Below are 23,460 nucleotides of genomic sequence, written 5' to 3' on the forward strand. Positions count from 1 at the left end.
TGTGTGTGTGTGTGTGTGTGTGTGTGTGTGTGTGTGTGTGTGTGTGTGGTGTGTGTGTGTGTGTGTGTGTGTGTGTGTGTGTGTGTATATATATATATATATAGTAGAATTATAACACTTTTTGGCATCTTTGAGTCCACACGATTTGCAATCGGTATTCATGTTACAATTCCCACACAGTATGAGAATTTATATTTTTTGTCTAGATTCAACAATGAATTAATTTAAAATCATCTACAAAATTTTAATATTTCTATTTTAAAATTGTTCAAAAGCATCTCCAAATTCTCAGCACAGAAGAAACAAACATCTGCAAACACAAATATCTTGGTGAGTTGCATACAACAACTGCGCTCCTAACACTGGCCTTTATGTAACACCACATGTAATTTCCTGCACACTTGTACGTGTGTGTTTTTTCTATTTCTTATGTTTCCAGTTATCAGTGCAGCTTTGGTTAAAAAAAAACAAAACTTTGTAAGATTTCTCGCTTAAAAAGATAAAGTATTTTGGGTAACAGTCAATAGGAACATTGCAACATAGATTTACAACTGCAATCAAGCACCCAACACCTTTGTTCATTACCTTTTTTTTTCTTTCAGCTTGGCCCAGTTGGTCCACGTCACCACACTGGATTCAGCAGAGATCCACATGATGATTTGACACAAGGTTTAGGTCGGACCCACTCCCTGATGTAACTGTAGTTCTACATGGAAAAACAGCACCTGGGATTTGTGAGTGATTTTTTTTTTTATTCAATGTATCAACATTTCATTAAGGAATTCATTCTCTAGATTTTTAAAATATGTAATAGGTGAGGAGTTTCACAGTTTGGCTGCAGGCTGCAGATGTGTGGGGTCAGGAGGAGGAAGCAGTCAGCTCTGTGGTTTGACGTGCAGTACCTCCTTTTTCTCACACAATGCAAACGAGATGGCAGATGTGCGTAACGGACATTGCTCAATTTCTTTAACTTGAGAGAACTAACTGTGTTATTTCAAATGCTCACAAAACCCTGAGGCTTGGCGGCCAGGTAAATATTTACATCACTGCCTAAATTCTGCACACGAAGACTTGAAAGACAGTTTTTCCTTTGACTTTAAGGTATGTATGTCCTCTGTTTGGTTCTTTGCTTCTGATTTTTGCATTTACTGATGCATTTTTGGCTGCAGTATGTTTCTTTGTTATAATGATTACATGTCAGCAGAAGCAGTACAATTTTTCACTTGGTAAGAAAGATGCATCAAACTGTTTTATTTCTACACTGTTAAGTCATTTTAAACAAGAACAGGAAGGACACATAACTTGGCCAAGTGAAAGAGGAGGTCAGTCTGAATGATGAATGTTTCCTTACCAAAGTTTTGTGACATCATGAGGTGAGAATTCCTAAGAACAGTATAAGAGAGAGCAGAAATGACTCAGAATTTAAAGAAAATGAACATATCTGTCCATTAAAATCTGCTGGTGCCATGAATGAATGAATGAGTTGCATCAAGAAGGTCAGCTGGCCTAAATATGCAGCTCACAAATCTGATTTCTCTACTAGATAGTTAGATTCCATCTCTCTTTTTTTTTTTTTTTTACCATGGGTTAGATGGGAGGAGAAATGATGTAGTGGTTATCCTCCAGGGGTGATGATGAATGTCATCAGTACATATGCCATGCAATTTGGTGGTGAGAGGCAGAAAAAAATGATTTCTGTGGTGAGGTAGATGGGAGGAGAAATGGTACAGCAGTTATAATCAAAGATTGATGATGAATGTCATCAGTGCATATGCCATTCAGTTGGTGGTGAGAGAGAAGATTTCTGTGGTGAGGTAGATGAGGTGGTGGTGAGTGTCAAATCAAATATGCAGCTCACAAATCTGATTTCTATATCAAATATAGGTGTGGCAGGAGCATCTGAGGTTGGTTCCAACATTTCCAACCATTGCAGTGATGGATGTGTCCCAATTCAGAGGCTGCAACTTTCTCAGGACTGTGTCCCTTGAAACTTTTAAGGCCTTCAGACACAGAGGAGATGGTCTATCCCATGAAGCATTGTGGTATTATTTTATTAGCTTTCCCACCCTATTCCCGTCACCTAGCAACCTTGACAGCTGCAGGCAACAAGCTAATGTAGTGAGTGTAACTCATAGTTTAGTAATCATTTTTCAGTACTTTTTATACTTTACTTACAGACATTACTTATTTATAATTGTACATTTGCAAGTTGCCTGTGGGGATCCACGGGCACTTAAATTGGGTTAGGGTTTATAAAACAGGTAACTGACATTTTTCAAGGGTGATAATACATTATGCAAAGTTTCTATAATGATTTCAAGTGAAAGTGTAGGAAATTAAAATGGAATTTTTTTAATGAATAATTGTATTTATTATTTGCCACATTTAGTTGATGTCATGTTTTACATATGTCCTTTGTTCAGAGTTTGTCTGGTTACCAGTGACTGATTAATGGTGATATCAATGTCCATTGTTCACTGTTGTTACCCAATATCCCTAATTTCTCCAAAAATATTAGTCCCATCAACTTTCCATTTTGGCAACATACATCCTTGACCCAAAATACATAAACATACCAAACGTCTAATGTTAACTGTCCCCAGTTTCTCAGTTTCCCCAGTGATTGAAGTCATTCACATGCACACAAGCATACATGTACACAAAGGCCACTTGGCTTTTAATATAGATATGAAGATCAAAAGTGTCTTTTTGAGTGTGTGTGTGTTTTTTTTTAAATTTGATTAAAAAAAAATGGTTTTGCCCTGAATGAATGAATGAATGAACTCAGCCCACAGTTAGACAACAAAAAACTCATAACAAAGCAACTTTACAACAAAACAACTTTACAAAGATCCCGTGTGGCCATCATGATTCGGGATGAAATATAGAAGCTAGCATTAAACAGTCTCCATTAGTGTTCAATAAATGCTAGGCTGCAGTTGATCCAATTCAAGGTTTTACATAGGTTACACAACTCAAAAGCAAAGCTACACAAATTTTTTCCTCAAGCCTCCCCCCTTTGTAACAGATGTAAGACAGCATATTGTACCCTAGTGCAGCAATTCTGGCTATGCCCATTGCTTCAAGAATTCTGGAACTCTATTTTTAAATGGTACTCTTGTGCACTGAAAATGACTATCCACCCGGACCCAGAAACAGCTCTTCTTGGATATTCCAACACACTAGAAAACCTTGATAAAAACTTGCACACAGTAATACCTTACAGAATGGTTAATGCAAAGAGATGCATCTTACGATTGTGGAAATTAGACTCTCCACCTCAGTTTCATGCCTGGCTCATGGAATTTATGAGTATATTACATATTGAAAAGCTGATATATGAGTTGTCTGATGATGTCCAGAAATTTTACGATGTGTGGCGACCCATAATAGAATATATGAAACCATAGTTGACCCCTTAATATTGCACATTCACTTAAAATAAGGCTTATGTGGACATTGAAACACGGCTGCAATCTTTGTAACCTCACATCCCTTTTTTTTTCTCTCTTTCTTTCTTTCTTTTTCTGTGTTCTGTTTTTTGTTGATATTGTTCCAACTCCATTCACCCCTTAAATTTAAAACAAAATATTTTCACATATTTGTTACTTTTGTTTACAAGGCCATTCGCCAAAATGTTTGTAAGTCAAACAAGCTGTATTTGGAACGGCATTCTTTGTTATATTATAATACGCCTTGTAATCACAAAAAAGCCAATAAATATACTTAAAAAAAGATCCCGTGTGGCCAAAAGGGTGAGGGCAGAAGCAAAGCTTATAAATGTCCACCCCTTATACTAAAAATAAGAATTATATACACACATTTATACAAGCATGCAACTATAAACACAATTTTCAGACTACTACCAGACAAACACTGTCACACAACACACAATCGCAGAAGCAATAACAAAAACAATAAACCCAAGTCTTCAACTATAACAAGAAATTTTATAATTCTTGTAATGCCTCCTAAAGCCCACCAAAGTACCAAGTACTTTAATGTTGTCAGGACAGTTGTTCCAGGTGTTAACCCCTTTAACAGAGACACAATGACTCTTTTCAGTAGTTCGGATCTTCAATTTCTCAAAAAACAAAATTCCCATACCTCAATGCAGTAGGTCATATATGCAACGAACAATGAATGATATAAAAATGATATCAAATAGTAAATGAGTGTTGGGAAATTAAATCTCACGCTTTATGCAAAATTGCAATGGCTTTTGACATTTTAGATTTAACGAAATGAATATGCGTTTCCAGCACAGTTAATCATCAATAACAACACAAAGAAATTTTGTATCAGTTACAGTTTCAATTTCAATATCATTTAATGATAAATTTCTGCAGGAATTCCTGGACTTATTTCCAAATATGATACACTTTGTTTTACCATAGTGCAGGGATAATTTGTTTGAATCAAACCACTGTTTAAACTTCTGTAGCTCCATCTCCATCATGCCCAAGGTCTGTCCCAAGTGATCCCCACTACAAAACGCCGTTGTATCATCTGCAAACAAAATACAACTGATGGACTTGGAAACCGAAAATATGTCATTAATATATAGAAGAAACAACAACGGCCCCAGAACTGAACCCTGGGGAACCCCAGAAGTGATTTTCATGAACTCAGAATCTGTCTCACCAATATGTACACACTAATACCTATTGTTTAAATAACTAACCTTCCAATCACGTGCCAATCCCCTGATACCATACCTCTATAATTTGCCCAATAGCACAGTATGATCTATGGTATCAAATGCTCTCTGTAAATCAAAAAGACACCTACAGTATATTGCTTATTTTCAATTGCATTTGTAACCTGCTCAACAAAATCAATCACAGCCAGATGAAGTAGTGTGATTTTTTTCTGAAACCATATTGCTCTTCACTAAGTATGTGATGTTTATTTATGAAATCATTTAACCTCTTTAAAAATATATTTTCCAAAATTTTAGAAAATTGTGGCATGAGTAAGATTGGCCTGTAATTTGAAAAGACATGCTTATCACCAGTATTAAACAGCAGTTTCACTTTAGCTAATTTCATTCTGGAAGGAAATTTCAAGTCATTAGTCACAAGTTATAAATAAATATACATGAAAGGTTTAATACAATCAGCAATGTTTTTAATCAAAAACATATCAAAGTTAGTGCTGTCAGTTGATTTTTCCCTTGAGTTTACGAACAATGTCAATTACAGTGAGGAAAAGTATTTGAACACCCTGCGATTTTGCAAGTTCTCCCACTTAGAAATCTTGGAGGGGTCTAAAATTTTCATCTTAGGTGCACGTCCACTGTGAGAGACATAATCTAAAACAAAAATCCAGAAATCACAATGTATGATTTTTTTAAATAATTTATTTGTATGTTACTGCTGCAAATAAGTATTTGAACACCTGTGAAAATCAATGTTAATATTTGATACAGTAGACTTTGTTTGCAATTACAGAGGTCAAATGTTTCCTGTAGTTTTTCACCAGGTTTGCACACACTGCAGCAGGGATTTTGGTCCACTCCTCCATACAGATCTTCTCCAAATCTTTGGTTTGGAGTTTCAGCTCCCTCCAAAGATTTTCTATTGAGTTCAGGTCTGGAGACTGGCCAGGCTGCTCCAGGACCTTGAAATACTTCTTAAGGAGCCCCTCCTTAGTTGCCCTGGCTGTGTGTTTGGGGTCATTGTCATGCTGGAAGACATGACCCATCTTCAATGCTCTTACTGAGGGAAGGAGGTTGTTTGCCAAAATCTCGCAATACATGACCCCATCCATCCTCCCTGCAATAGGGTGCAGTCATTCTGTCCACTTTGCAGAAGAGCACCCCCAGAGTATGATGTTTCCACCCCCATGCTTCACAATTGGGATAGTTTTCTTGGGGTTGTTCTCATCCTCTAAACATGGTAAGTGGAGTTGATTCCAAAAAGCTCTATTCTGGTCTCATCTGACCACATGACCTTCTCCCATGCCTCCTCTGGATCATCCAGATGGTCACTGGTGAGCTTCAAACAGGCCTGGACATGTGCTGGCTTGAGCAGGGGGACCTTGCTGCCCTGCAGGATTTTAAACCATGACAGCATCATGTGTTACTAATGTAATCTTTGTGACTGTGGTCCCAGCTCTCTTCAGGTCATTGACCAGGTCCTCCTGTGTAGTTCTGAGCTTTCTCAGAATCATCCATACCCCACAAAGTGAGATCATGCATGGAATCCCAGACCGAGGGAGATTGACAGTCATCTTGTGTTTCTTCCACTTTCTAATAAATAATCATAACAGTTGTTGTCTTCTACCAAGCTGCTTGCCTGTTGTCCTGTAGTCCATCCTAGCCTTGTGCAGGTCTACAGTTTTGTCCCTGGTGTCCTTAGACAGCTCTTTGGTCTTGGCTATGGTGGACAGGTTGGAATGTGATTGATTGCGTGTGTGAAGAGGTGTCTTTTATACAGGTAACAAGTTCAAACAGGTGCAATTAAAACAGGTAAAGAGTGCAGAATAAGAGGGCTTCTTAAAGAAAAATTAACAGGTCTGTGTGAGCCAGAATTCTTGCTGGTTGGTAGGTGTTCAAATACTTATTTGCAGCAGTAACATACAAATAAATTTGTTGTGTGGGCCGCTGAAGAGGAGGTACTGCTGGCCCACCACCACCAGATGGCACCCTGCTTGGAGTGCGGGCTTCAAGCACGAGAGGGCGCCAGAGCCACTGGGAGTGACAGCTGTCGCTCTTCATCAGCACCAGCTGTCACTCATTCAACCCATCACCATCACCATAAAGGCCGGGCTGCAACTCCACCTCCTCGCCGAGAAATCATCTACCATACAGGTAATTCTCTGCTGAATCTAAACCGAACAATAGTCTGATCTCTTTTGCAGCCGTTTTCCTGTGACGGATTCCTTGTCTGCTGTGTTGGCGTTTGGTGTGGACTGCGACGGCTTCGCCTCCCACCCCACCCAGATAAGTGGTTGTCTCAGGAGCTGTCCAAGTGTGTTATCGGAGGTGGAGGTTCTCCCTCCTAACTGAACACAGACTGTGGGATTACTGAGTGTGCGTACTCACACTCATCAAACTGTTTCTGTTCTCTGCCAGCAGTACCGGGTCTGACTGCTGAAGACAGTGGCCACCTGGGGCGCAGGGCTTGGCGGCTCCGGTGTTCTTCAGATCCGTTGGTGGTGGAAGCTGTGTGGGTTCCGGCTCTTCTATCACCAGACGTCTTCTATCTTCGAGCCTGCCACACGCCACCTTGTGTATGATTGACATTCCGCAATATTGTTATTGTCTGTACTTCGTTGTGTGCTTCACAACATTAAATTGTTAGTTTTTGGCTTATCCATTGTCCGTTCATTAACGCCCCCTGTTGTGGGTCCGTGTCACGACACCTTCCCAACAAAATTATTTTAAAAAATCATACATTGCGATTTCCGGATTTTTTTTTAAGATTATGTCTCTCACAGTGGACATGCACCTAAGATGAAAATTTCAGACCCTTCCAACGATTTCTAAGTGGGAGAACTTGCAAAATCGCAGGGTGTTCAAATACTTATTTTCCTCACTGTATTTCATATTCATCAGTTTCTTTAATGACCTTTGACTCCTGAATTTTATAATTGTCTCATTGTAATCCAAAGAGCACACTCCAGAAGATACAACTGAATCAGCTAAACTTTTACCCACATTTACAAAATAATCATTAAATTGATCTGCTATAGCTTTATTTTCCTTAACATCCATACCAGTACTTGTGTAGAAAAGGGCAGGATGTTTTATTTTTTCTCCAATAAATTACTATAATACAGCCTTTTACAAGATCGCATGATGTTGGTTAACTTGTTTTTATACGTCTTGTATTTACTCTCAGCCTCAATTGTTTAAAAAATTTTTTACTTTTTTTTTTGCTTTTACAAAATTTTTGACTGTTTATATGCATTCAGCAGTCCCTTAGCGATCCAAGGTTTGTCAGTATTTTGCTTGTGACCAGCATTTAATACAATGGGCAAGTTTTATCATACAACTTGCAGATAATGGAAATAAATGATTCATATGACTGGTCAATGTCTTCAATATAGATGCCATGCGAGCCTTGGTGTGATAATGCTGTTCTAAGATTGGCCATAGATTCCTCAGGTATTTTTCTTTTGAAATTTGGAGTGTCAATATGATCAACTTTATCAACTAGAGAATTGTAAGCAACAAAAACCAGCAAGTGATCACTGATGTCACTAATAAGTAATCCACCCATTAAATTCAACAAAAACATTTGTCAATATGTTGTCAATAAGCATTGATATATTTGTCGTAATCCTGGTTATCGCTGGATATAATCCCATACAGAACAACGAATCTAAAAATTCCACTATTTGTGTATGGCCATATGGCTTTAGAAGATCTATGTTAAAATCTCCACAAACAAATAAAAGCTCATTGTTTTTATTGAGTTGTACAACCCCAATTCCAATGAAATTGGGACGTTGTGTAAAATGTAAATAAATACAGAATACAATGATTTGCAAATCCTCTTAAACCTATATTCAGTTGAATACACCACAAAGACAAAATATTTAATGTTCAAACTGATAGACTGACAATGGTTTTCTGAAGTGTAAACTTTTTTGTTTTTGTGCAAATATTTCCTCATTTTGAAATGCATGTCTGCAAAAACATTTAAAAAAAAGCTGGGACAGAGGACAGTCTAGTACCTGCACTCGTTTACTACAAAGCCATGCTGTTGTAACACGTGCAGAATGTGGCTTGACATTGTCTTGCTGAAATAAGCAGGGACATCCCTGAAAAAGACGCTTGCATGGCAGCATGTGTTGCTCCAAAATCTGGTTGGACCTTTCAGTATTGTTGGTGCCATCACAGATGTGTAAGTTGTCCATGCCATGGGCACTAACACACCCCCATACCATCACAGATGCTGGCTTTTGAACGTTGGGCTGGTAACAATCTGGATGGTCTTTTTCCTCTTTTGTCCGGAGGACAGGACATCCATGATTTCCAAAAACAATTTGAAATGTGGACTCATCAGACCACAGCGCAGTCTGTCCATTTCAAATGAGCTCAGGCCCAGAGAAGGCGGCGGTGTTTCTGGATGTTGTTGATGTTTGGCTTTCACTTTGCATGGTAGAGTTTTAACTTGCACTTGTAGATGTAGCGACAAACTGTGTTAACTGACAATGGTTTTCTGAAGTGTTCCTGATCCCACGCGATGAGATCCTTTACACAATGATGAAGGTTTTTAATGCACTGCCGCCTGAGGGGTCGAAGGTCACGGGCATTCAATGTTGGTTTTCGGCCTTGCCGCTTACGTGCAGAAAGTTCTCCAGATTCTCTAAATCTTCTGATTATATTATGGACAATAGATGATGGAATCCCTAAATTTCTTGCAACTGAACGTTGAGAAATGTTCTTAAACTGTTGGACTATTTTTTTTCATGCAGTTGTTCGCAAAGTGGTGATCCTTGTTGGGGAAGTGTAATGACACGGACCCACAACAGGAGGCGCAAATGAACGGTCAATAGATAGTCCAATAAATACAATTTATTGTGGCAAATGTGCACAACAGGTCGAATACTGCTTTTAGACAGTCAATTACAAAATACAACAGGTGACGTGTGGGCAGGCCCGAGGGTAGGAGACGCCTATCCAGAGAAGAGCCAGGGCCCACAAGGTTCCGCCGCCAACGAAGACCTGCAGTACACCGAAGCCACCAAGTCCCGAGTCCCCAGGTGGCCTCTACTTCAGCTGTCAGATCCGGTACTGCTGGCGGGAACAAAAACAGGTTAATGGTGGGTGTGTGGACACCCAGTAAGCAGTCAGCAACTCACAATGTTTATCCACTTGGAGGGAACACCTCCACCTCCAACTCTGGAACCAGATAACGGCAGAGCCTGAACTACTACTTAACGTAAGTGGAATGAGGAGTGAAGTTCGTCACTCCCCCACCGTCCACAAACCCAGCTCCAGCTGTAAGTAGAGTTCCAGGTACTCCTGCAAAAAGTTCAGAACAAACAAGGTATGTGCGTTCGGCACAGAAACAACGGCTGAGAGAATTACCTGAGTGGTAAACTGATATCTCGGCAGAGATGTGGTGTCTCCTCCAGGCTTTTATGGTGCAGTGATGATGATTACTGACAGCTGGTAGTCCTGGCTCCTGGGTGGTGACTGCGCCCTCTGGTGCCTGAAACCCGACTACAGGCAGGGCGCCCTCTGGCGTTGGCCAGCAGTACCTCCTCTTCGGGCGGCCCACATAACAGGACCCCCCCCCCCTCAACGGGCGCCTCCTGGCGCCCGACCTGGCTTGTCGGGGTGTCGCTGGTAGAACTCGGCCAGGAGGGCCGGGTCCAGGATGAAGCTCCTCTTCACCCAGGAGCGTTCTTCAGGTCCATAACCCTCCCAGTCCACCAGATATTGGAGACCCCGACCCCTCCGGCGAACATCCAGGAGCCTGTGGACAGTCCACGCAGGCTCGCCGTCGATGATGAGGGCAGGAGGCGGCGCAGGTCCAGAGGTGCAAAGGTCCGAGGTGTGGTATGGTTTGATCTTGGAGACATGAAAAACAGGATGGATCCGCAGTGAAGCCGGGAGTTTCAGCTTCACTGCGGCTGGACTGATGATTTTGGTGATCCGAAATGGTCCGATATATCTGTCCATCAGCTTTTGCGACTCCGTGTTGAGAGGAATGTTCTTTGTTGACAGCCAGACCTCCTGCCCGGGCTGATATTCCGGAGCCGGGTCATGTCGGCGGACTGAATGGCTCTTCGCACTCGTCCGGGCTTTCAGCAGGGCAGAGCGGGCTGTACGCCACACCCGACGGCCCCTCCTGAGGTGGGCCTGGACCGAGGGAACCCCGACCTCTCCCTCCACAGCCGGAAACAATGGGGGCTGGTACCCCAAACACGCTTCAAATGGGGAGAGGCCGGTTGCTGATGAAACTTGACTGTTATGAGCGTACTCGATCCAGGCCAGATGTTGACTCCAGGCCGTCAGGTGCGCGGAGGTCATACACCGCAGGGCCTGTTCCAGCTCTTGATTAGCCTGCTCTGCTTGTCCGTTGGTCTGTGGGTGGTACCCGGACGAAAGGCTCACGGTGGCCCCCAGTTCCCTGCAGAAACTCCTCCAGACCTGGGAGGAGAACTGAGGACCACGATCCGAGACGATGTTCGTAGGGATACCATGCAGACGTATGACGTGGTGGACCAGGAGGTCTGCAGTCTCCTGGGCCGACGGGAGCTTCGGGAGGGCCACAAAGTGGGCCGCCTTGGAGAACCGGTCCATTATCGTCAGGATGGTTGTCATACCCTGGGACGCAGGGAGACCCGTGACGAAGTCCAGGCTGATATGGGACCTGGGGCGATGAGGCACAGGCAGCGGCTGGAGGAGTCCCTTCTCCGGTTGGTGGACTGCCTTGCCCCTGGCACAGGTGGTACAGGCCCGGACATACTCCTGGACATCGGCTTCCAAAGACGCCCACCAGAACCGCTGCCGGACAACTGCCACGGTCCTCCGCACCCCTGGATGGCAGGTGAGCCTGGAACCATGGCAGAAGTCCAAAACTGCAGTCCTAGCGTCTGGTGGGACGTACAAACGGTTAGGTGGTCCACCGCCGGGGTCCGGGTGACGCGTCAGGGCCTCCCTGACAATGTTCTCCACGTCCCACGTCAGTGCGGCGACGATAGTGTACTCCAGGATGATGTTTTCTGGTGGATCCGACAGCTCCGCTCTGACTTCCTCTTCATGCACCCGGGACAGTGCGTCCGACCGCTGGTTCTTAGTCCCGGGGCGATAGGTGATCCTAAAGTCAAAACGGCCATAAAAAAGAGACCAACGGGCTTGTCTGGGGTTCAGACACTTAGCGGTCCGGATATACTCCAGGTTCCGATGGTCGGTGAAGACCATGAATGGAACCACAGCTCCCTCCAACAAGTGTCTCCACTCCTCCAGGGCCTCCTTCACCGCCAGGAGCTCCCGATTGCCGATGTCATAATTCCGCTCTGCTGGGGTCAACCTGCGGGAGAAATAGGCACAGGGGTGGTGTACCTTATCGGACTCCCCGCTCTGGGACAGCACAGCTCCTGTCCCTGAGTCAGAGGCATCTACTTCCACAACAAACTGGCGGTTAGGATCAGGCTGCACCAGAACTGGCGCAGTAGAGAACTGGCGCAGTAGAGAACTGGCGTTTCAACTCCCTAAACGCGGCTTCGCACCGATCCGACCAGGTGAAGGGAACTTTTGGGGAGGTCAGGGCTGTAAGGGGACCAACAACATGATTATAGCCCTTGATAAACCTCCGATAGAAATTAGCGAAGCCGAGGAACTGTTGCAGCTTCCTACGGCTTGCCGGTTGGGGCCAATCTCTCACCGCCGCTACCTTGGCCGGATCAGGGGCGACGGAGTTGGAGGAGATTATGAACCCCAGGAAGGACAAAGAAGTACGGTGGAACTCGCACTTCTCGCCCTTCACAAACAGCCGGTTCTCCAATAAGCGCTGCAGGACCTGATGTACATGCCTAACATGGGTCTCAGGATCCGGGGAGAAGATGAGGATATCGTCTAGGTATACGAAGATGAACCGATGCAGGAAGTCCCGCAAGACGTCATTTACTAATGCTTGGAACGTCGCGGGGGCGTTAGTGAGGCCGAACGGCATGACCAGGTACTCAAAGTGACCTAAGGGGGTGTTAAATGCCGTCTTCCATTCGTCTCCCTGCCGGATCCGAACCAGGTGATACGCATTCCTAAGATCCAATTTAGTGAATATTTTGGCTCCATGCAGGGGCGTGAACACTGAATTCAACAGCGGCAACAGGTATCGGTTGCGAACCGTGATCTCGTTCAGCCCTCTGTAATCAATGCATGGACGGAGTCCGCCGTCTTTCTTGCCCACAAAAAAGAAACCTGCACCCATCGGGGAGGTGGAGTTCCGGATCAACCCGGCAGCTAATGAGTCCCGGATGTAGGTCTCCATTGATTCTCGCTCGGGGCGTGAGAGGTTGTACAGTTTACTGGACGGATACTCAGCACCCGGGATTAAATCAATGGCACAATCGTACGGTCGATGCGGGGGTAGAGTGAGTGCCAGATCTTTGCTGAAAACGTCAGCAAGATCATGGTACTCAACAGGCACCGTCGTTAGATTGGGGGGGACTCGAACCTCCTCTTTAGCAGTCACACCGGGTGGAACCGAGGATCGTAAACACTCCCGGTGGCAAGTTTCGCTCCATTGAGCCACAACCCCAGACGGCCAATTGATCCGAGGATTTTGTTTACTAATCCATGGATAGCCCAAAATTACTCTGGAGGTAGAAGGTGTCACAAAAAACACAATCTCCTCCCTGTGATTCCCAGACACAATCAGTGTTAAGGGCTGTGTCTGGTGTGTGATTAGTGGAAGAAGGGTGCCATCTAGTGCCCGTACCCTCACTGGTGAAGGAAGAGCCACTAGAGGGAGCCGTACTTCTGTAGCCCATCTGCTATCAAGCAGATTCCCTTCCAACCCCGTGTCAATCAGTGCTGGGGCTTGAAGGGTTAAATCCCCACAGAGGATCACAACTGGGATTCGTGCGGATTCCCCCCCCCCCCCCCCCCGGCAGATCCCGAGCAGCCGGGAAAGCAGGCTGACTGGGTGACTGTGAGGAGGAAGCGTAGCCCTAAACAGAAGCCCCGTGTACACCGCCAACCCGTTCACATCTCTAACCGTTTTTCCCCACTCGACGACACACCTGCCGAGGATCAAACTCTGGTTATTGGCGACTCTGTTTTGAGAAATGTGAAGTTAGCGACACCAGCAACCATAGTCAATTGTCTTCCGGGGGCCAGAGCAGGCGACATTGAAGGAAATTTGAAACTGCTGGCTAAGGCTAAGCGTAAATTTGGTAAGATTGTAATTCACGTCGGCAGTAATGACACCCGGTTACGCCAATCGGAGGTCACTAAAATTAACATTAAATCGGTGTGTAACTTTGCAAAAACAATGTCGGACTCTGTAGTTTTCTCTGGGCCCCTCCCCAATCGGACCGGGAGTGACATGTTTAGCCGCATGTTCTCCTTGAATTGCTGGCTGTCTGAGTGGTGTCCAAAAAATGAGGTGGGCTTCATAGATAATTGGCAAAGCTTCTGGGGAAAACCTGGTCTTGTTAGGAGAGACGGCATCCATCCCACTTTGGATGGAGCAGCTCTCATTTCTAGAAATCTGGCCAATTTTCTTAAATCCTCCAAACCGTGACTATCCAGGGTTGGGACCAGGAAGCAGAGTTGTAGTCTTACACACCTCTCTGCAGCTTCTCTCCCCCTGCCATCCCCTCATTACCCCATCCCCGTAGAGACGGTGCCTGCTCCCAGACTACCAATAACCAGCAAAAATCTATTTAAGCATAAAAATTCAAAAAGAAAAAAATAATATAGCACCTTCAACTGCACCACAGACTAAAACAGTTAAATGTGGTCTATTAAACATTAGGTCTCTCTCTTCTAAGTCCCTGTTGGTAAATGATATAATAATTGATCAACATATTGATTTATTCTGCCTAACAGAAACCTGGTTACAGCAGGATGAATATGTTAGTTTAAATGAGTCAACACCCCCGAGTCACACTAACTGTCAGAATGCTCGTAGCACGGGCCGGGGCGGAGGATTAGCAGCAATCTTCCATTCCAGCTTATTAATTAATCAAAAACCCAGACAGAGCTTTAATTCATTTGAAAGCTTGTCTCTTAGTCTTGTCCATCCAAATTGGAAGTCCCAAAAACCAGTTTTATTTGTTATTATCTATCGTCCACCTGGTCGTTACTGTGAGTTTCTCTGTGAATTTTCAGACCTTTGTCTGACTTAGTGCTTAGCTCAGATAAGATAATTATAGTGGGCGATTTTAACATCCACACAGATGCTGAGAATGACAGCCTCAACACTGCATTTAATCTATTATTAGACTCTATTGGCTTTGCTCAAAAAGTAAATGAGTCCACCCACCACTTTAATCATATCTTAGATCTTGTTCTGACTTATGGTATGGAAATAGAAGACTTAACAGTATTCCCTGAAAACTCCCTTCTGTCTGATCATTTCTTAATAACATTTACATTTACTCTGATGGACTACCCAGCAGTAGGGAATAAGTTTCATTACACTAGAAGTCTTTCAGAAAGCGCTGTAACTAGGTTTAAGGATATGATTCCTTCTTTATGTTCTCTAATGCCATATAACAACACAGTGCAGAGTAGCTACCTAAACTCTGTAAGGGAGATAGAGTATCTCGTCAATAGTTTTACATCCTCATTGAAGACAACTTTGGATGCTGTAGCTCCTCTGAAAAAGAGAGCTTTAAATCAGAAGTGTCTGACTCCGTGGTATAACTCACAAACTCGTAGCTTAAAGCAGATAACCCGTAAGTTGGAGAGGAAATGGCGTCTCACTAATTTAGAAGATCTTCACTTAGCCTGGAAAAAGAGTCTGTTGCTCTATAAAAAAGCCCTCCGTAAAGCTAGGACATCTTTCTACTCATCACTAATTGAAGAAAATAAGAACAACCCCAGGCTTCTTTTCAGCACTGTAGCCAGGCTGACAAAGAGTCAGAGCTCTATTGAGCTGAGTATTCCATTAACTTTAACTAGTAATGACTTCATGACTTTCTTTGCTAACAAAATTTTAACTATTAGAGAAAAAATTACTCATAACCATCCCAAAGACGTATTGTTATCTTTGGCTGCTTTCAGTGATGCCGGTATTTGGTTAGACTCTTTCTCTCCGATTGTTCTGTCTGAGTTATTTTCATTAGTTACTTCATCCAAACCATCAACATGTTTATTAGACCCCATTCCTACCAGGCTGCTCAAGGAAGCCCTACCATTATTTAATGCTTCGATCTTAAATATGATCAATCTATCTTTGTTAGTTGGCTATGTACCACAGGCTTTTAAGGTGGCAGTAATTAAACCATTACTTAAAAAGCCATCACTTGACCCAGCTATCTTAGCTAATTATAGGCCAATCTCCAACCTTCCTTTTCTCTCAAAAATTTTTGAAAGGGTAGTTGTAAAACAGCTAACTGATCATCTGCAGAGGAATGGTCTATTTGAAGAGTTTCAGTCAGGTTTTAGAATTCATCATAGTACAGAAACAGCATTAGTGAAGGTTACAAATGATCTTCTTATGGCCTCGGACAGTGGACTCATCTCTGTGCTTGTTCTGTTAGACCTCAGTGCTGCTTTTGATACTGTTGACCATAAAATTTTATTACAGAGATTAGAGCATGCCATAGGTATTAAAGGCACTGCGCTGCGGTGGTTTGAATCATATTTGTCTAATAGATTACAATTTGTTCATGTAAATGGGGAATCTTCTTCACAGACTAAAGTTAATTATGGAGTTCCACAAGGTTCTGTGCTAGGACCAATTTTATTCACTTTATATATGCTTCCCTTAGGCAGTATTTTAGACGGTATTGCTTAAATTTTCATTGTTACGCAGATGATACCCAGCTTTATCTATCCATGAAGCCAGAGGACACACACCAATTAGCTAAACTGCAGGATTGTCTTACAGACATAAAGACATGGATGACCTCTAATTTCCTGCTTTTAAACTCAGATAAAACTGAAGTTATTGTACTTGGCCCCACAAATCTTAGAAACATGGTGTCTAACCAGATCCTTACTCTGGATGGCATTACCCTGACCTCTAGTAATACTGTGAGAAATCTTGGAGTCATTTTTGATCAGGATATGTCATTCAAAGCGCATATTAAACAAATATGTAGGACTGCTTTTTTGCATTTACGCAATATCTCTAAAATTACAAAGGTCTTGTCTCAGAGTGATGCTGAAAAACTAATTCATGCATTTATTTCCTCTAGGCTGGACTATTGTAATTCATTATTATCAGGTTGTCCTAAAAGTTCCCTAAAAAGCCTTCAGTTAATTCAAAATGCTGCAGCTAGAGTACTGACGGGGACTAGAAGGAGAGAGCATATCTCACCCATATTGGCCTCTCTTCATTGGCTTCCTGTTAATTCTAGAATAGAATTTAAAATTCTTCTTCTTACTTATAAGGTTTTGAATAATCAGGTCCCATCTTATCTTAGGGACCTCGTAGTACCATATCACCCCAATAGAGCGCTTCGCTCTCAGACTGCAGGCTTACTTGTAGTTCCTAGGGTTTGTAAGAGTAGAATGGGAGGCAGAGCCTTCAGCTTTCAGGCTCCTCTCCTGTGGAACCAGCTCCCAATTCAGATCAGGGAGACAGACACCCTCTCTACTTTTAAGATTAGGCTTAAAACTTTCCTTTTTGCTAAAGCTTATAGTTAGGGCTGGATCAGGTGACCCTGAACCATCCCTTAGTTATGCTGCTATAGACGTAGACTGCTGGGGGGTTCCCATGATGCACTGTTTCTTTCTCTTTTTGCTCTGTATGCACCACTCTGCATTTAATCATTAGTGATCGATCTCTGCTCCCCTCCACAGCATGTCTTTTTCCTGGTTCTCTCCCTCAGCCCCAACCAGTCCCAGTAGAAGACTGCCCCTCCCTGAGCCTGGTTCTGCTGGAGGTTTCTTCCTGTTAAAAGGGAGTTTTTCCTTCCCACTGTAGCCAAGTGCTTGCTCACAGGGGGTCGTTTTGACTGTTGGGGTTTTACATAATTATTGTATGGCCTTGCCTTACAATATAGAGCGCCTTGGGGCAACTGTTTGTTGTGATTTGGCGCTATATAAAAAAATTGATTGATTGATTGATTGATTTTTGTGTAGTACCCATGTGTGTGTTATGGCCCACCCTTAGCCCAGTTTCTAAGGGTGAGCGTTGGTGTTTGACCGCTTGGGGCATTGTTTCTGCAGATGCTTGTTAGAGCCGCAGAAAAAGCACTCTCCATGGGCCAGCCTCCTCTGTCTGTTGTCTAATTTTATTTTGGCCCTGCTCGTGTCCATAGCTTCGTCAGCAGGGGGAGCTGTTGTCACACGGAGCACTCGGGCTCTGGAGCGTGGGGAAGGCGGGGCTGCTTCGGAACGGGAAGGGAGAGGGGCGGCGCGTGCCCGGCCACGTCCTTCGTCTCGCTCCCGTCGACGTTCTTCCAATCGGTTGTCTAACCGTATAACCAGATCTATAAGCCCATCTAAATCCCGTGGCTCATCCTTAGCCACCAGATGCTCCTTCAGGACTGACGACAGTCCGTTTACGAAGGCGGCGCGGAGTGCAGCGGTATTCCAGCCGGACCTCGCAGCCGCTATGCGGAAGTCGACCGCATACTCAGCTGCACTCCGACGCCCCTGCCTCATTGACAGCAGCGTCGTAGAAGCAGTCTCGCCTCTGTTTGGGTGATCAAAGACTGTTCTGAACTCCCTCACAAACCCAGTATAAGAGGTAAGGAGCTGTGAATTCTGCTCCCAGAGCGCCGTAGCTCAGGCGCATGCCTCGCCTCGAAGCAAATTAATTACATAAGCCACTCTGCTGGCGTCCGACTCATACATCACGGGACGCTGTGAAAAGACGAGCGAACACTGCATTAAAAAGTCCGCGCACATCTCCACACAACCCCCATACGGCTCTGGGGGACTTATGTATGCTTCAGGGGATGGTGGGTGGGGTCGTTGAATGACCAGTGGAATGTCTATATTCGACACCGGGTCAGCAGGAGGAGGAGCTGCAGCAGTGCCCTGAGCGCGCGCTTCCACCTGCGCGGTGAGAGCCTCCATTCTACGATTGAGGATGACGTTCTGCTCGGTCATTAGATCCAACCGAGCAGTAAAGGCGGTGAGGATTTGCTGCAACTCACCAATCACGCCTCCTGCAGACGCCTGTGCACCCTGCTCTTCCATTGGCTGTTCAACTGGTGGTTGACGCCCCTCGGGATCCATGACGTTGGCCGAGATATCCTGTTGGGGAAGTGTAATGACACGGACCCACAACAGGGGGCGCAAATGAACAGTCAATAAATAGTCCAATAAATACAATTTATTGTGGCAAATGTGCACAACAGGTCGAATACTGCTTTTAGACAGTCAATTACAAAATACAACAGGTGACGTGTGGGCAGGCCCGAGGGTAGGAGACGCCTATCCAGAGAAGAGCCAGGGCCCACAAGGTTCCGCCGCCAACGAAGACCTGCAGTACACCGAAGCCACCAAGTCCCGAGTCCTCAGGTGGCCTCTACTTCAGCTGTCAGATCCGGTACTGCTGGCGGGAACAAAAACAGGTTAATGGTGGGTGTGTGGACAGCCAGTAAGCAGTCAGCAACTCACAATGTTTATCCACTTGGAGGGAACACCTCCACCTCCAACTCTGGAACCAGATAATGGCAGAGCCTGAACTACTACTTAACGTAAGTGGAATGAGGAGTGAAGTTCGTCACTCCCCCACCGTCCACAAACCCAGCTCCAGCTGTAAGTAGAGTTCCAGGTACTCCTGCAAAAAGTTCAGAACAAACAAGGTATGTGCGTTCGGCACAGAAACAACGGCTGAGAGAATTACCTGAGTGGTAAACTGATATCTCGGCAGAGATGTGGTGTCTCCTCCAGGCTTTTATGGTGCAGTGATGATGATTACTGACAGCTGGTAGTCCTGGCTCCTGGGTGGTGACTGCGCCCTCTGGTGCCTGAAACCTGACTACAGGCAGGGCGCCCTCTGGCGCTGGCCAGCAGTACCTCCTCTTCGGGCGGCCCACATAACAGATCCTCTCCCCATCTTTGCTTGTGAACGGCTGAGACCTTTGGGGATGCTCCTTTTATACCCAATCATGACACTCACCTGTTTCCAATTAGGTGTTTTTTGAGCTTTCATCAACTTTCCCAATCTTTTGTTGCCCCGTCCCAGTTTTCTGAAACATGTTGCAGGCATCCATTTCAAAATGAGCAAATATTTGCACAAAAACAATAAAGTTTATCAGTTTGAACATTAAATATCTTGTCTTTGTGGTGTATTCAATTGAATATAGGTTGAAGAGGATTTTCAAATCATTGTATTCTGTTTTTATTTACATTTTACACAACGTCCCAACTTCACTGGGATTGGAGTCGTACATTTCAGTCATTTTCTCCACAAAAAAGTTAACATTCGATCCGGGAACTCTGTAAAGACAACTTATAATGACATTTTTTAATTTTTTTGCATGATGTTGCCTTGGGGGCAACATCATGCAACTAACTTATGGGATTTTTTAGGCAGCAAAGGACACAGCTGTTGGAGGTGGGAGTGTAGAAAGACAGCATCGGATGATAATAGGGTGACTCTGGAGGTGAGGAAGATGAAGAGAGCATTTATCGATTCAAGGATGAGATGGAGCAAATTCAACTACTGCAGTAGTGGTCATGGGGAAAACTAAGAAGGTACTGCATGTGATGAGCAGCAATGAGGAAGTGCAGGTGGTCAGGATGAAAGAGGAAGATGCAAGGGAGAGGGTGAGATGGCGACAGATGGTCTGCTGAGGCAAGACCTGAAAGAAGAAAAGCTTAAATATAGTGGCAAGAAAAAGTATGTGAACTCTTGAACTATTACACATCCGAGTGTTAGAATGACATCAGTTCAGGCTTCAGGGTTGTCTGGGTGTCTTGGTGGCTTTCCTCACTTGTCTCCTTCTTGCACAGTCACTCAGTTTTTAAGAAGTGCCTCCTTCAGACAGATTTACCACACAGTATCATATTGTTTGTATTTCTTCACAACTGATGTAAATGAAGTCCAAGACATATTCACTGACGTGGAAATGTTCATGTGTCCATCCCCTGATGTGTCTGAAGAACACTGGCTGTAAAAGTAAGTGTTACCAAGGCACCCAGACAAATGCTGCTTGAAAGTTGCTGAACCCCTTGAGTTTGTACATGTTTTAAATTTATTAGGATTTCAAAAAATAAAACAAAAATTCTGGCTGTTTATATTGAAATTTCTAAAATGATGTCCTTTAAACTCACAGTGAAAAGTAATCTCTATATCATGAATAAAATAAAAATCTAAAATCCAAAATGATGGTGTGAATAAGTAAGTGTACTGTTTAATATAAACACACATACACCATCGCTTTTACATCCAGACAAGTCGTATGTCTTGTACCTTATTTACATCAGTTATGAAGAAATACAAACAGTGTGGTACTCTAAATCTGTGTGGAGCAGAAAGTTCTCAGAAACTAAGGGACTGTGCAAGAAGGAGACGAGTGAGGAAAGACACCAAGATAACCTTGGAGAAGTTATAGGCTTCTGTGGCTGCAACTGGAGAAGTTGTGCATAGTGCAATTTTTGCATTTCAACATATAACCAAACCTGGGTACTGTTATTGATGACAAACTCACTTTTGAGTCAAATTGTGAAGTGGTGTGTAAAAAAGGTCACCAGCGCTTGTTCTGTCTTAGAAAACTGGCATCCTTTCACATTGACAAATCTTTGTTAACAATGTTTTATCGTTGTTATATCGAATCTGTTTTATCTTTTTGTTTGGTGTCATGGTTTGGAAATTTGTCAGTTAAAAATAAAAACAGTCTGAATCAAATTGTAAAATGGGCGAGCAAAATCATTGGTGGAGAGACTCAGCTGTATCCAACCTCTCTGTACATGAGGCAGGTCCAGAGATTGGTTGAGGCAGTTCTAAAGGACGCCTCACATCCTCTTTTTGATCAGTTTGAACTGCTCCCTTCAGGACGGAGGTATAAAGTTCCTTTTTGTAGAACTAAGCGCTATAAGAGCACTTTTATTCCTGCTGCTATTAGTGTACTTAACAGACGACCTTGATTGTATATTTAATTAATTTATCCGCTTTTTTGCTTTGAGATGGCACACGCTCTGTGACTTTTGTTCTGGCGCCATGCTATTGGCCTGTACTTGCACTGCTTTATTGGTATTGTATTCTTATATTTTTTATATTGTATTTTTATATTTTTATTGTATTTTTATATTTTGAATTATATTTAGGGTATTTTTAATCGGTTTTTATGTGTTATGTGATTGTTATGAATGGTGTGACTCACTGCCAAAACAAATTTACCTTTTGGTACAAAGAAAGTAACCTTGAACCTTGGGGTATTTGTCTTTCTGGGAACAGTCTTAACTTTACTCAAATTCCCCAGAATTTGAAGAGCATTTCTGCTGAGGCTCCCTCATGTTTGTATACAGATGCTCAAGGGTACCTTAAAGTTACCCTTCAAATTGTGCAACCAGTTACTCACCTCTCTATGTCTCTGTTTAAGATTGCTTCCATGGCGACCCAGGGCACACCCCCCATGATGTCCAGCATCTTACCCATCACCAAAAATGCAGAGGCTCCAGATCGGTTCTCCACAGTTTTGGTCGCTGTCTACGCAGTGGTTCTGCTATGCGGTACCATCAGCCTGGCCCTGATGATCAACATCATCAGAGCCAACACCAGATCCATCACCTCCATCACTGTGCTCAACCTCATCTTTACTCACTTCCTCTTCCTGCTCACCGTGCCCTTCAGGATTTACTACTATGCCGCTCACCGCTGGGACCTGAACATCGGCTGGTGTAAAATCATCAGCAGCATGATCCACATCCACATGTACATGTCTTTTATATTCTACGTCATCATCCTGATCTCACGCCTGTTAACGTTCCACTACAAAGCCGAGCAGGTGGCAGTCTGCCGGAGGCTGCACACGCTGCTGATCAGCTCTCTGGTGTGGGTGCTGGTGCTTGTTATGGTTCCTTGGATCCTGTATTTTCACTACGGTAAACACATTGAGGAAGTCAACGCTGTGAACAACAACACCAATGGAACCACAGTTCCTCAAGTTTGCTTCAAGTTTGGAAAAAACATCACAAGCACAGCCATGGTGTTGAACTACATCATCAGCGTGATAATCGTCGTGGCGACCACCGTCCTGACAGTCCTCCAAGCCAGAGTGCTGCTGGTGGTCTACAGGAAACACGGTGACGGATGCATGTCGCAGCAGGATTTCTTAGCCCAGCTGAAGAGCCTGTGCTTCGCCCTCATCATGGTGGTCTGCTTCATTCCCTACCACATGTTCAGGCTGTATTACATAAGTCACCACGAACTGCAGGATGTCAACGAGGTCTTTCTCAGTCTGACCACTTTTACCTGTTTGGACATGCTCACTTTCCTCGGGAGGGGATCCTACTGTGTGTGCTTGAGAGGAACAGCTGCATGAAACCTCTGGTAAGACCTGTGCGATGATTGAGACAGCGCAAGACAAGGTGGAGTTTTCACACAACAGCAACAATTTCAAGAACAAGAAATCTATTCTGGAACTCTGGAATCATTTTGGTACTAAGCAATATACGAGGTCTGTGAGAAAAGAATCCGACCTTTTTATTTTATGCAAAAAATATATGGATTTGATTCATATGTTTTTACGTCAGCCAAGCTTGAACCTTCGTGCGCATGCGTGAGTTTTTCCACGCCTGTCGGTTGCGTCATTCACCTGTGGGCAGGCTTTGAGTGAGCACTGGTCCACCCCTCTCGTCGTTGTTTCATTGCGAGAAAATGGCGGAATGATTTGGGCTTTTTTTCCATCAGAATT

At 43.8% G+C, this 23,460-nt stretch overlaps 1 protein-coding gene across 2 annotated transcripts; it reads left to right on the forward strand.

The window, feature by feature from the left end:
• The first annotated feature begins 861 nt into the window (after window positions 1–861).
• Window positions 862–23,296, forward strand: LOC117504130 (probable G-protein coupled receptor 141). Of its 2 annotated transcripts, none has more exons than XM_034163622.1 (2): window positions 862–1,101; window positions 22,147–23,296. In XM_034163622.1, the coding sequence occupies exon 2, from the start codon at window positions 22,156–22,158 to the stop codon at window positions 23,086–23,088; it is 933 nt and encodes a 310-aa protein (XP_034019513.1). In that variant the 5' UTR covers window positions 862–1,101; window positions 22,147–22,155; the 3' UTR covers window positions 23,089–23,296. The 2 variants fall into 2 exon arrangements, with proteins under 2 accessions (XP_034019513.1, XP_034019443.1); XM_034163552.1 differs by having other exon boundaries at window positions 862–1,030.
• Window positions 23,297–23,460: the final 164 nt, after the last annotated feature.

Source organism: Thalassophryne amazonica, chromosome 1, assembly GCF_902500255.1.
Source record: "Thalassophryne amazonica chromosome 1, fThaAma1.1, whole genome shotgun sequence".
NCBI lineage: Eukaryota > Metazoa > Chordata > Actinopteri > Batrachoidiformes > Batrachoididae > Thalassophryne > Thalassophryne amazonica.